Source organism: Miscanthus floridulus, chromosome 2, assembly GCF_019320115.1.
Source record: "Miscanthus floridulus cultivar M001 chromosome 2, ASM1932011v1, whole genome shotgun sequence".
Classification (NCBI taxonomy): Eukaryota; Viridiplantae; Streptophyta; class Magnoliopsida; order Poales; family Poaceae; genus Miscanthus; species Miscanthus floridulus.
The window spans coordinates 132,401,585-132,413,027 of NC_089581.1; the positions used below are offsets into that span (position 1 = coordinate 132,401,585).

Genomic DNA, 11,443 nt, shown 5'->3' on the forward strand with positions numbered 1-11,443 from the left:
TGTTTAATACTAGGTTAATCAATTAATTCCATAGCAACTTCAATACTTTGCAATATTTATTTTAAAAAATACTATTGATTAACTAATTATTTATTGTAAATAGGAAAATTTTGTAACCTAAAGTTTTTAATTTCTTTTATGAATATAGAATATAAATGTTACTAATACTAAGTATTTTGTTAATGCAAAAATATATTTCTAACTTAAAATTAATAAAACTAATATTATTCGATAGGAAATTTATTATCACATTATTGTAACGTCAATGTTTCAATTTTTTCTCGGTTTTTGACCAAAATTGACAGGAATTTTTTGTTGAACCTATAAAAATAGAGAAAATATAGTATTTTTTGTTCTACAGCTTTCTCAAATGAAAAAATGGCCTATATAAGGATTGTATATATTGATGAGCTTAACAAACTCGGTATTCAAAACTTTTCAATTTGAGATAATCTAGGGTCCCAAAAACTAGTTTGTAGGCGTCGAAATTTAAAAATCACAAATTTGAACCATCCAAACTTTCTCAAATGGAAAGTTGACCAAAACAACAATTGTAGATCTTTTTGAGTTTAACAAACTTGGTATTCAAAACTTTTCAATTTGAAGTCATTTAGAGTTCATAATACTAGAGTCAAAGTGTTGTTTTTTTATTTGACCAAATTTGACTTGGTCAAACTTGCTCAAATGAGACACTAAATGACTTCAGATCAAAAAACTCTGAATACCAAGTTTGATCATCTCAGAAAGATCAACAATTGTTACATATCTTATTTTCCCATTTGAGAAATTTTTATCAAACACTAGTCACAACTTCTTGAATCTCATATATACTTTCTAAAACTATGTCATACACTTGTGAAATTTGAACTACATTTTGTTCAAGCTTTCTCAAATAAAAAAATGGCCTATATAAGAATTGTATATATTGATGAGCTTAACAAACTCGGTATTCAAAACTTTTCAATTTGAGACAATCTAGGGTCCCGAAAACTAGTTTGTAGGCGTCGAAATTTAAAAATCACAAATTTGAACCGTCCAAACTTTCTCAAATGTAAAGTTGACCAAAACAACAATTGTAGATCTTTTTGAGTTTAACAAACTTGGTATTCAAAACTTTTCAATTTGAAGTCATTTAGAGTTCATAATACTAGAGTCAAAGTGTTGTTTTTTTATTTGACCAAATTTGACTTGGTCAAACTTGCTCAAATGAGACACTAAATGACCTCAGATGAAAAAACTCTGAATACCAAGTTTGATCATCTCAGAAATATCTACAATTGTTACATAGCTCATTTTCCCATTTGAGAAATTTTTATCAAACACTAGTCACAACTTCTTGAATCTCATATATACTTTCTAAAACTATGTCACACACTTGTGAAATTTGAACTACATTTTGTTCAAACTTTCTCAAATGAAAAAATGGCCTATATAAGAATTGTATATATTGATGAGCTTAACAAACTCGGTATTCAAAACGTTTCAATTTGAGACAATCTAGGGTCCCAAAAACTAGTTTATAGGCGTTGAAATTTAAAAATCACAAATTTGAACCGTCCAAACTTTCTCAAATGGAAAGTTGACCAAAACAACAACTGTAGATCTTTTTGAGTTTAACAAACTTGGTATTCAAAACTTTTCAATTTGAAGTCATTTAGAGTTCATAATACTAGAGTCAAAGTGTTGTTTTTTTATTTGACCAAATTTGACTTGGTCAAACTTGCTCAAATGAGACACTAAATGACCTCAGATGAAAAAACTCTAAATACCAAGTTTGATCATCTCAGAAATATCTACAATTGTTACATAGCTTATTTTCCCATTTGAGAAATTTTTATCAAACACTAGTCACAACTTCTTGAATCCCATATATACTTTCTAAAACTATGTCACACACTTGTGAAATTTGAACTACATTTTGTTCAAGCTTTCTCAAATGAAAAAATGGCCTATATAAGGATTGTATATATTGATGAGCTTAACAAACTTGGTATTCAAAACTTTTCAATTTGAGACAATCTAGGGCCCCGAAAACTAGTTTGTAGGCGTCGAAATTTAAAAATCACAAATTTGAACCGTCCAAACTTTCTCAAATGGAAAGTTGACCAAAACAACAATTGTAGATCTTTTTGAGTTTAACAAACTTGGTATTCAAAACTTTTCAATTTAAAGTCATTTAGAGTTCATAATACTAGAGTCAAAGTGTTATTTTTTTATTTGACCAAATTTGACTTGGTCAAACTTGCTCAAATGAGACACTAAATGACCTCAGATGAAAAAACTCCGAATACCAAGTTTGATCATCTCAGCAAGATCTACAATTGTGAAGTCATAACATATTACATAATATCCGTCTCTAAAACATAATATATTAAACATGCATCGTTGTATCATGCGGGCACAACAGTGAATTTCTTCTTGACGTATGACCCTTGGTTATGATCTTGTTGTAACCATGGAGTGTCTTCATCATTTAACATGATGCTTGGATCTTTTTTCACTATGAAGGGTGGAATTCGGACATTTCTTTCGTAATCTTCTGACATGTCTGACTTATCTTTAATTCCCACTATATTTATTTTCCTAGAAAGAATTATGTGGCGCTTTGGCTCATTGATCATTGAGTTGATGTCTTCGTTTTTTCCTCTCTTTGATTTTGTAGACATGTCTTTCACATAGAACACCTGACTCACATCAGCAGCAAGGACGAATGGTTCCTCTTTGTACCCAATATTGTTGAGGTCCACTGTTGTCATTCCATACTCTTTGTCGACTGTTACCCCTCCTCCGGTCAGCTTCACCCATTGGCACCGGAACAGAGGGACTTTAAAATTAGGTGCATAGTCTAGTTCCCATATCTCTTCTATGCGGCCATAATATGTTTGTATATTCCCATTTGGATCTGTTCTATCTATGCGAACACCACTATTTTGATTGGTGCTCCTTTTATCTTAGACAACTGTGTAAAATGTATTCCCATTTATCTCGTACCCTTGGTACGTGAGGATATGCCACGATGGCTGCCTAGCCAACAAATACAGTTGCTCATCAATATTGTCATCACCTTGACATTCTTTTCGCAACCAACCACTGAAACTTTCTATGTGCTGACACCTAATCCAAGCTTCAGTCTTCCCTGGAAATTTGGATCATAAGAACTCCTTATGTATCTCGATGTACGGATGCACCAATGACGAGTTCTGAAGAACTATGTAGTGTGCTTTATTGAAATAATCATCTTCCATGCCGATATATGTTTTCTTCCCTAAAGTTACTTTACCACTGAGTCGCCCCTCGTGTCGTGATTCAGGAACACCAATCAGGGCAAGGTCAGGAATAAAGTCAACACAGAACTCAATGACCTCCTCTGTTCCATAGTCCTGGGCGATGCTTCCTTCAGGCTTAGAACGGACTTTCACATATTTCTTCAAGACTCCCATAAACCTCTCAAAGGGGAACATGTTATGTAAGAACATAGGTCCAAGAATACTAATCTCCTTCACCAAATGAACTAGGATGTGTGTCATGATATTAAAGAAGGATGGAGGGAACACCAACTCAAAGCTGACAAGACATTGAACCACATCATTCTGTAGAGTAGCTAGTTCCACTGGATTGATTGCCTTCTGAGAAATTGCATTGAGGAATGCACATAGCTTCATGGTGGCTAGACGTACATGTGGAGGTAGAATTCCTCTTAAAGCAACTGGAAGCAATTGCGTCATAAGCACGTGGCAGTCATAAGACTTTAAGTTTAGGAATTTCTTATCTAGCACATTTATTATACCCTTTATATTGGAGGAGAATCCCGATGGGACCTTGATGCTGCTTAGACATTCGAACATGCTGTCCCTCTCTTCTTTGCTAAGCGTGTAGCTAGCAGGACTTAAGTAATTACGTCCATCATCTGTCTTCTCTGGATGAAGATTGTCTCGTTCTTTCATGCCCTGCAAGTCCTGGCGTGCTTCAAGTGAATCCTTTGGCTTCCCGTACACACCCATGAATCCTAACAGGTTCACACAAAGATTCTTTGTTAGGTGCATCACGTCGATTGCGTTGCGGACCTCTAGGACTTGCCAATAGGGTAGCTCCCAAAAGATGGACTTCTTCTTCCACATGGGTGCGTGTCCCTTAGCATCTTTAGGAACAGATTCACTGCCTTGTCCCTTTCCAAATACTACTTTCACATCCTTGACCGTTGCGAGTACATCTTCCCCGGTTCGGTTATGAGGCTTCTTCTAATGGTCTGGCTTACCTTTAAAATGCTTCCCTTTCTTTCTTACTTGGTGATTCAACGGAAGGAATCGACGATGGCCAAGGTACACGACCTTTCGACATCTTTTCAAATATATACTATCAAGGTCATCAAAACAATGTGTGCATGCATTATATCCTTTGTTTGTCTGACCTGAAAGATTACTTAAAGTAGGCCAATCATTGATTGTTATGAACAACATTACTCGTAGGTCAAAGTGTTCTTGTTTGTACTCATCCCAGACACGTACACCTGGTTTGTTCCATAAAACTAGAAGTTCTTCAACTAATGGCTTTAGATAGACATCAATATCGTTGCCAGGTTGCCTCGGACCTTGGATGAGGATCGGCATCATAATGAACTTCCGCTTCATACATAACCATGGAGGAAGGTTGTAGATACATAGAGTAACTGGCCAAGTGCTATGACTAGTGCTCTGCTCTCCAAAAGGATTCATACCATCTGTACTTAAGGCGAACCTTAAGTTTCTAGCCTCATTTGCAAACTCTGGAAATTCCCTATCTATCGCTCTCCACTGGGACCCATCAGCTGGGTGTCTCAGCATATTGTCTACCTTACGGTCTTCTTTATACCACCGCAACAACTTTGCATGATCTTTATTTCTGAACAAACGTTTTAAGCGTGGTATTATAGGAGCATACCATATAACCTTGGCAGGGATTTTCTTTCTAGGACGTTGTTCACCCTCGACGTCACCAGGATCATCGCGCCTGATCTTATACCGCGATGCTTTACATACCGGGCATTCATCCAAATTCTCGTATTTATTGCCATGGTAGAGGATGCAGTCATTAGGACATGCATGTATCTTCTGGATTTTTAATCCCAATGGGCAGACAACCTTTTTTGCTTCGTACGTAGTGCTGGGCAATTCATTTGGCTTCGGAAGCATCTTCTTTATAAGGTTCAATAAATTCCCAAATGCCTTGTCGGATATACCATTCTTTGCCTTCCACTGTAGCAATTCCAGTGTTGTACCCAGCTTTTTTTGCCCCTCTTCGGCCATCGGGTATAGCAACTTCTTATGATCCTCAAGCATGCGCTCGAACTTAACTTTCTCTTTTTCACTTTCCCATTCTTGTTGTGCATCACGAATGGCATCGCCAAGAGCATCACCAAGATCATCTTCTACCGCTATCTCTTCTTCATCTCCCCCATTGTAGTATCATCAAAGGCACCATACTGAGCAATAATGTCATCAATGTCTAAATCTTCCCCTTCACCTTCTTCCATCATGATCCCGCTTTCTCCATGCTTAGTCCAACATATATAGTTTGACATGAAACCTGACTTAAGCAAATGTGAATGAAGACTCATTGAGCTTGAATATTCCTTTAAATTCTTACATAGGGCACATGGACAGCACATGAAACCATCCCGCTTATTTGCCTCGGCCACACCTAAGAAATAGTGCAAGCCCTCAATAAAGTCTTGGGAGCGGCGATCGGCATTGTACATCCAATGGCGTGACATAATCTGTATTACACGACAAATTATGAAAACCTTGAACATAATTTAGTATTTTATTATACAACATAAATGACACACACACGGTTGATTAATTAACTAAGTCTGGCTACAACGTAAGCAATCCCAACTATCACTAAATAAACTAAAACTACAATGCACTTCAGTAACATAATTATTTCATGATCGTACGCAACTAAAACAGACAAATCATTCTTCTGTTGAATATCAATAAGCTTCTCCTGCTGGCTTACTGCCTCATCAGCAGCAGCCGCTACCTCAAGCGCACCCAAATTCTACACGTATGTAGCATAATCTTCCTCCCAGTACCAACCATCGCATCCATTGCCCTCCCACTGTAATTAAAGCCAAAAATTATTTAGTCAAAAATATTCAAGAAAAATAGGTCAATTAGCCATACAAATAAAATGCGTAAGAAACTCATATCGCGATCCGGGCACTTATAGAAAACACGACCCTTGTTGGGTCCCTGTCTCTTGACTCGGTACTCCATCACAATCTTCTGCTTACACTTGCCGCAAATAATGAGAGGGAGTTCTGGCCTCAGTCGTTTCGCAACCGAACGAGAGGCCGATGATCCGGTACCAGTTGTCATCTACTTTCTATACTTATTTTTGCAAACTAGTATAAATTTCATATTTTCTAAAATGATATATTTAAACAAAACTAGTACGGATTTCACATGTTTCAATAAATAACCATCCGTACTAGTTGATCTTGCTTACGTGATCATCTCGGCCAGCATTTCTCCACCGGACGGCACCATAATTGGCCAAGGAAGAGCTCCGATTCTACGAGAAAGGGAATACGGTCTTCCACGACCGTTGCCGCTCTCCCTCGTAGCATCAAAGTTCCTCCTTGACGTCCGTTACCGCTCGGCAGAGAACATGTTGGCCGAGCTGAACACGGTCCGCAAGTTCAACTAGTATGGATTTTCTATAATTTTCTAACTATTTACTAAGTTTTTCATTTCATGGAAAATTTAATTCTAAAAAAAGGCATGATTTCTAAGTAGCTCATTTCATGGAAAAAATAATTCTAAGTGACCTGCTCGATATCGGCGAGCTCGCGGACGTTTAGGTTGCCGATGATAGTAACATTTGTAGATCTAAAGTTATCAAATATCCATCAAATTATAGCTCAAAAATATGTTTCAATAAATGACCATCCGTACTAGTTGACCTTACTTACGTGATCAACTCGGCGAGCATTTCTCCACCGGACAGCACCGTACTTGGCCAAGGAAGAGCTCCGATTCTACGAGAAAGGGAACACGGTCTTCCACGACAGTTGCCGCTCTCCCTCGTAGAATCAAAGCTCCTCCTTGACGTCCGTTACCGCTCGGCAGAGAACATGCTCGCCGACCTGAACACGGTCCGCAAGTTCAACTAGTACGAATTTTTTACAGTTTTCTAACTATTTTCTAAGTTTTTCATTTCATGGAAAATTTAATTCTAAAAAATAAAAGGCATGATTTCTAAGTATTTCATTTCATGAAAAAAATAATTCTAAGTGACCTGCTCGATATCGGCGAGCTCGCGGACGTTTAGGTTGCCAAGGATAGTAACATTTGTAGATCTGAAGTTATCAAATATCCATCAAATTATAGCTCAAAAATATGTTTCAATAAATGACCATCCGTACTAGTTGACCTTGCTTACGTGATCAACTCGGCGAGCATTTCTCCACCGGACAGCACCGTACTTGGCCAAGGAAGAGCTCCGATTCTACGAGAAAGGGAACACGGTCTTCCACGACAGTTGCCGCTCTCCCTCGTAGAATCAAAGCTCCTCCTTGACGTCCGTTACCGCTCGGCAGAGAACATGCTCGCCGACCTGAACACGGTCCGCAAGTTCAACTAGTACGAATTTTCTACAATTTTCTAACTATTTTCTAAGTTTTTCATTTCATGGAAAATTTAATTCTAAAAAATAAAAGGCATGATTTCTAAGTATTTCATTTCATGAAAAAAATAATTCTAAGTGGCCTGCTCGACATCGGCGAGCTCGTGGGCGTTTAGGTTACCGAGGATAGTAACATTTGTAGACGACATTTGTAGGTTCGAAGTTATCAAATATCCATCAAATTATAGCTCAAAAACAGGTTTCAATAAATAACCATCCGTACTAGTTGACCTTGCTTACGTGATCATCTCGGCGAGCATTTCTCCACCGGACGGCACCGTACTTGCTAAGGAAGAGCTCTGATTCTATGAGAAAGGAAACACGGTCTTCTACGACCGTTGCCGCTCTCCCTCGTAGAATCAAAGCTCCTCCTTGACGTCCGTTACCGCTCGGCAGAGAACATGCTTGCCGAGCTGAACACGGTCCGCAAGTTCAACTAGTACGGATTTTCTATAATTTTCTAACTATTTTCTAAGTTTTTCATTTCATGGAAAAATTAATTCTAAGATCACGTAAGCCACCGGGGACGAGGATGGCGTGTGCTCCAGCGAGGACGAGCGAGGCGTGATTTTGATGAACTAATTTAACTTTTGTTTATCCAAACATATATGCAAATCATCATGTGATTTTGAGCTAAAAATGACATATAAAATCATAATAAAGTCTAACATATAAAGTTACATATGCATCTACATCGCAAAATGAGATAAGCTACTGATAAAACATAAGATGATTAAGTTTGTTACCTCTAAAATCGAAGAGCAACACCAATGGAGGGGGAGAGAGCAAGAACAACAGCAAGCTGAAGAACAGAGGCAGTGAGTTTGAATGGAATGGCTCGGGCTCGGGGAGGAAGAAATGAGCTGGATTATAGGCCGGGATAATTAGTCCCGATTAGGGGTCCAAACCGGGACTAAAGATTAATCTTTATTCCTGGGGAATTACCCAAATCGGGACTAAAAGCTTTAGTCCCGGTTGGTATTACGAACCGGGACTAAAGGTAAACCTTTAGTCCCGGTTGGTAATACCAGCCGGGACTAAAGATCCCTGCCCCGCGGACGACCGTTGGGCAGGGACCTTTAGTCCCGGTTGGTATTACCAACCGGGACTAAATGGTCCTTTAGTCCCGGGGGCAAAAAATGCCGAGGCTAATGCTAATTTGGGACATCGTTCTAAAGTCTGTTCTCTAGTAGTGTACTGTCCGATCCGTTTTTCATTTTTGTATTTGTTCCACTTCTTTTCATGATTTCCTCCTTTTGTTTTTCTTCTTCTTTTTCCATTGTTTCTTTTTTGGACTATCATGCCCTTTCCCTTATTATTTCGCATGTCATCTTTGTTTTTTCGATTCTCTCGTGATTTTTCTTATGAACATAAAAAAATAATAAACACAATATTATGGGTCTTTGATCCTTCATCCTTCCCTAATCTTAATAATTAAATATTCCTACTACTAAATTATTGATGTATTGATTAAGAATAAAAATTATTCTTAATATAACCTAGATCAGATAATGGTCTAATTAACTAAATCATGAGTAGAAATCTTGGGCAATTTATTACCCAATCTAACAGGGAAACGGTTGCGGGGGTTGCGCCTCCCGCAGATGTGGCGCCGCGGGAGGCGGTGGAGGCCGGGCGGCGAGGTGGCCATGACAACCTGTTGGGGTGGGGAGGCGAGCGGAGAAGTTGTAGGGGGTGGGGAGGAGGTGGCGGATGCCGGCGAGGTAGCTACCGCCGATGATAGCGATGGCGAAGCGGACACAGCCGCTAGGGCGGAGCCCTAGCAAGCGAGGCGGGCTGCCTGCAGGGATTCCTCTTTTCCACTGAACTTTCCCGCTGTTTCATGGATAATTAAGTATGTTTATATATTTCTACTGATTTTGCACGACATAAAGAATTTGCTAATTTTGTGGGCATTATTCTAAATTGCACTTTTATAGGCGGTCAATGTCCTAAAGTAATTATTGCTTCATTGCCGATAGATTATAATTAGTGCAGAAGGACTATAATATATAAGGTGAAGACACTAGTTTTTGTGTTGAGTTCAGCCTAAAGCCTTGTTGGCTACGGCCCCAGTAGAACGACCTTTCAAGATGATGTGGCGAGTTCGGATGGACTAAACACTTTAGTCCATTTTTAGATGCCAAATAGAAGCGTAAATATGAACTAATTATGGACTACTAGAGGCTAATTGATGTGTAGAACTCATAATTTTTTTTTCTAATTAGTCTATTTTTATCCTATTAATCTAACGGTGGACTAAACTTTAGTCCGGTGATCCAAACATGCCCTAAAAACTACCGCCGCTGTCGTTTATTCCAGCTATATCAAGTCATCAGACTCAATCCAAGCAAGGGGAAAAAAGACACAAGAGTCGTTTCTATTCCAAGTAGCTGTGGTCCATATCGGGCCAACAGAACGGGATGGGAACATACATGGATCATCGAAATAACACCACACATCGATCATCACTGTGCACGCACGTGTGCATCATGATCTCTTCTTCCGACAAGACACACCAGCCGTTGCGATCATCCAGGCGGCCGGCGCGCGCGCGCGGCTCCTGCCGGCTGCCGGTGGTGGATTGATTGATCCGATCCGAACAATGCAAAGAAATCAGAAGGGGAGGACGTAGAAGCCAATGGCGTCGAGGTATTGGTCCGCGCGAGCGAACATGCCGACGACGCTGCCGTTGTTGAGCACGGGGACGTTGAAGGCCGTGCCATCGCCGCGGCCGAAGGGCCCGTACGTGGCGCGGTTGGTGACGAACTTGAGCGAGGTGATGGTGTGGGTGAGCTCCCCGATGGGGCCGACCGACCCGGCCACCTCCGTCACGTACTCGGAAGCGCCCAGGGTGATGGTGTCCTCGCTCACGCCTCCGGCGCCGCCCCAGGGCCCGGCGGTGTGCAGCTTGCCGTCCCGGTCCAGGTAGGAGAAGGAGATGCAGTCGATGATCTTGCCCCAGCGCAGGGAGATGCTCTCCAGCCGCTGCGGCGCCACCGTGATGTCGTAGGCGCTGCCGTGGTCGCCGCTGCCCCACGGCCCAAGCTTCACCACCGAGCTCTGCGGGCAGGACAGAGGGAAATAAATGAGCAGATAAGGTTCATTTGCATTGTCAGCTCCAGTGGACAAGATCGATGGCACGGTGGTGGAGCTAGCAATAGCAACAGGAGATGAGGAGAGGAACGAAGGAGACCATGTCGCCGTCGCGAGCTCACGTCACCGTCGGCCCCAGAGAACTGAAGGAACGAGCCGAGGGAGGAGGGATGCAGTATTGCAGGCACAAGCTAAGCTTATACCTGGGTAGTTGGCACTAGAAACCAGATAGAGAAAGCCCAAATTTGGACGTGCAGTGATCCTGTGGTTGTTGGTTTGCGCGGCTGTGCGGCCTCCAAGTACAAGGAACCACGTTTCCTGCGCGGACAGCGACAGGGACAACGACAGGTATCTCTCTCTTCTGACTGCTAGGATCAGATGAAAGCTACTCCTACCAGCTACCTGGATGTACTTGCATCTCGTCGTCGGCGGCCAAAACTTGCACGAATGGCTTATTAGCCCTTAGTTCCACCTCAAATTCCCAAAAAGTGCTATAGTACCTATCACATCGAAGGTTTACGGTCCGTGCATGGAGCATTAAATATAGACGAAAAAAAACTAATTGCACAGTTTGGTGGGAAATTGCGAGACGAATGTTTTGAGCCTAATTAGTCTATGATTGAACACTAATTGCCAAATAAAAACGAAAGTGCTACAATAACCCCACATACCAACTTTC

At 40.7% G+C, this 11,443-nt stretch overlaps 1 protein-coding gene across 1 annotated transcript; it reads right to left on the reverse strand.

The window, feature by feature from the left end:
• Positions 1-10,023: 10,023 nt before the first annotated feature.
• LOC136530313 (protein GOS9-like) lies at positions 10,024-11,001 on the reverse strand. Its single transcript, XM_066523084.1, has 2 exons — positions 10,865-11,001; positions 10,024-10,731 (listed from the first exon to the last, which is right to left on the reverse strand). The coding sequence occupies exons 1-2, from the start codon at positions 10,865-10,867 to the stop codon at positions 10,285-10,287; spliced, it is 450 nt and encodes a 149-aa protein (XP_066379181.1). The 5' UTR covers positions 10,868-11,001; the 3' UTR covers positions 10,024-10,284.
• Positions 11,002-11,443: the final 442 nt, after the last annotated feature.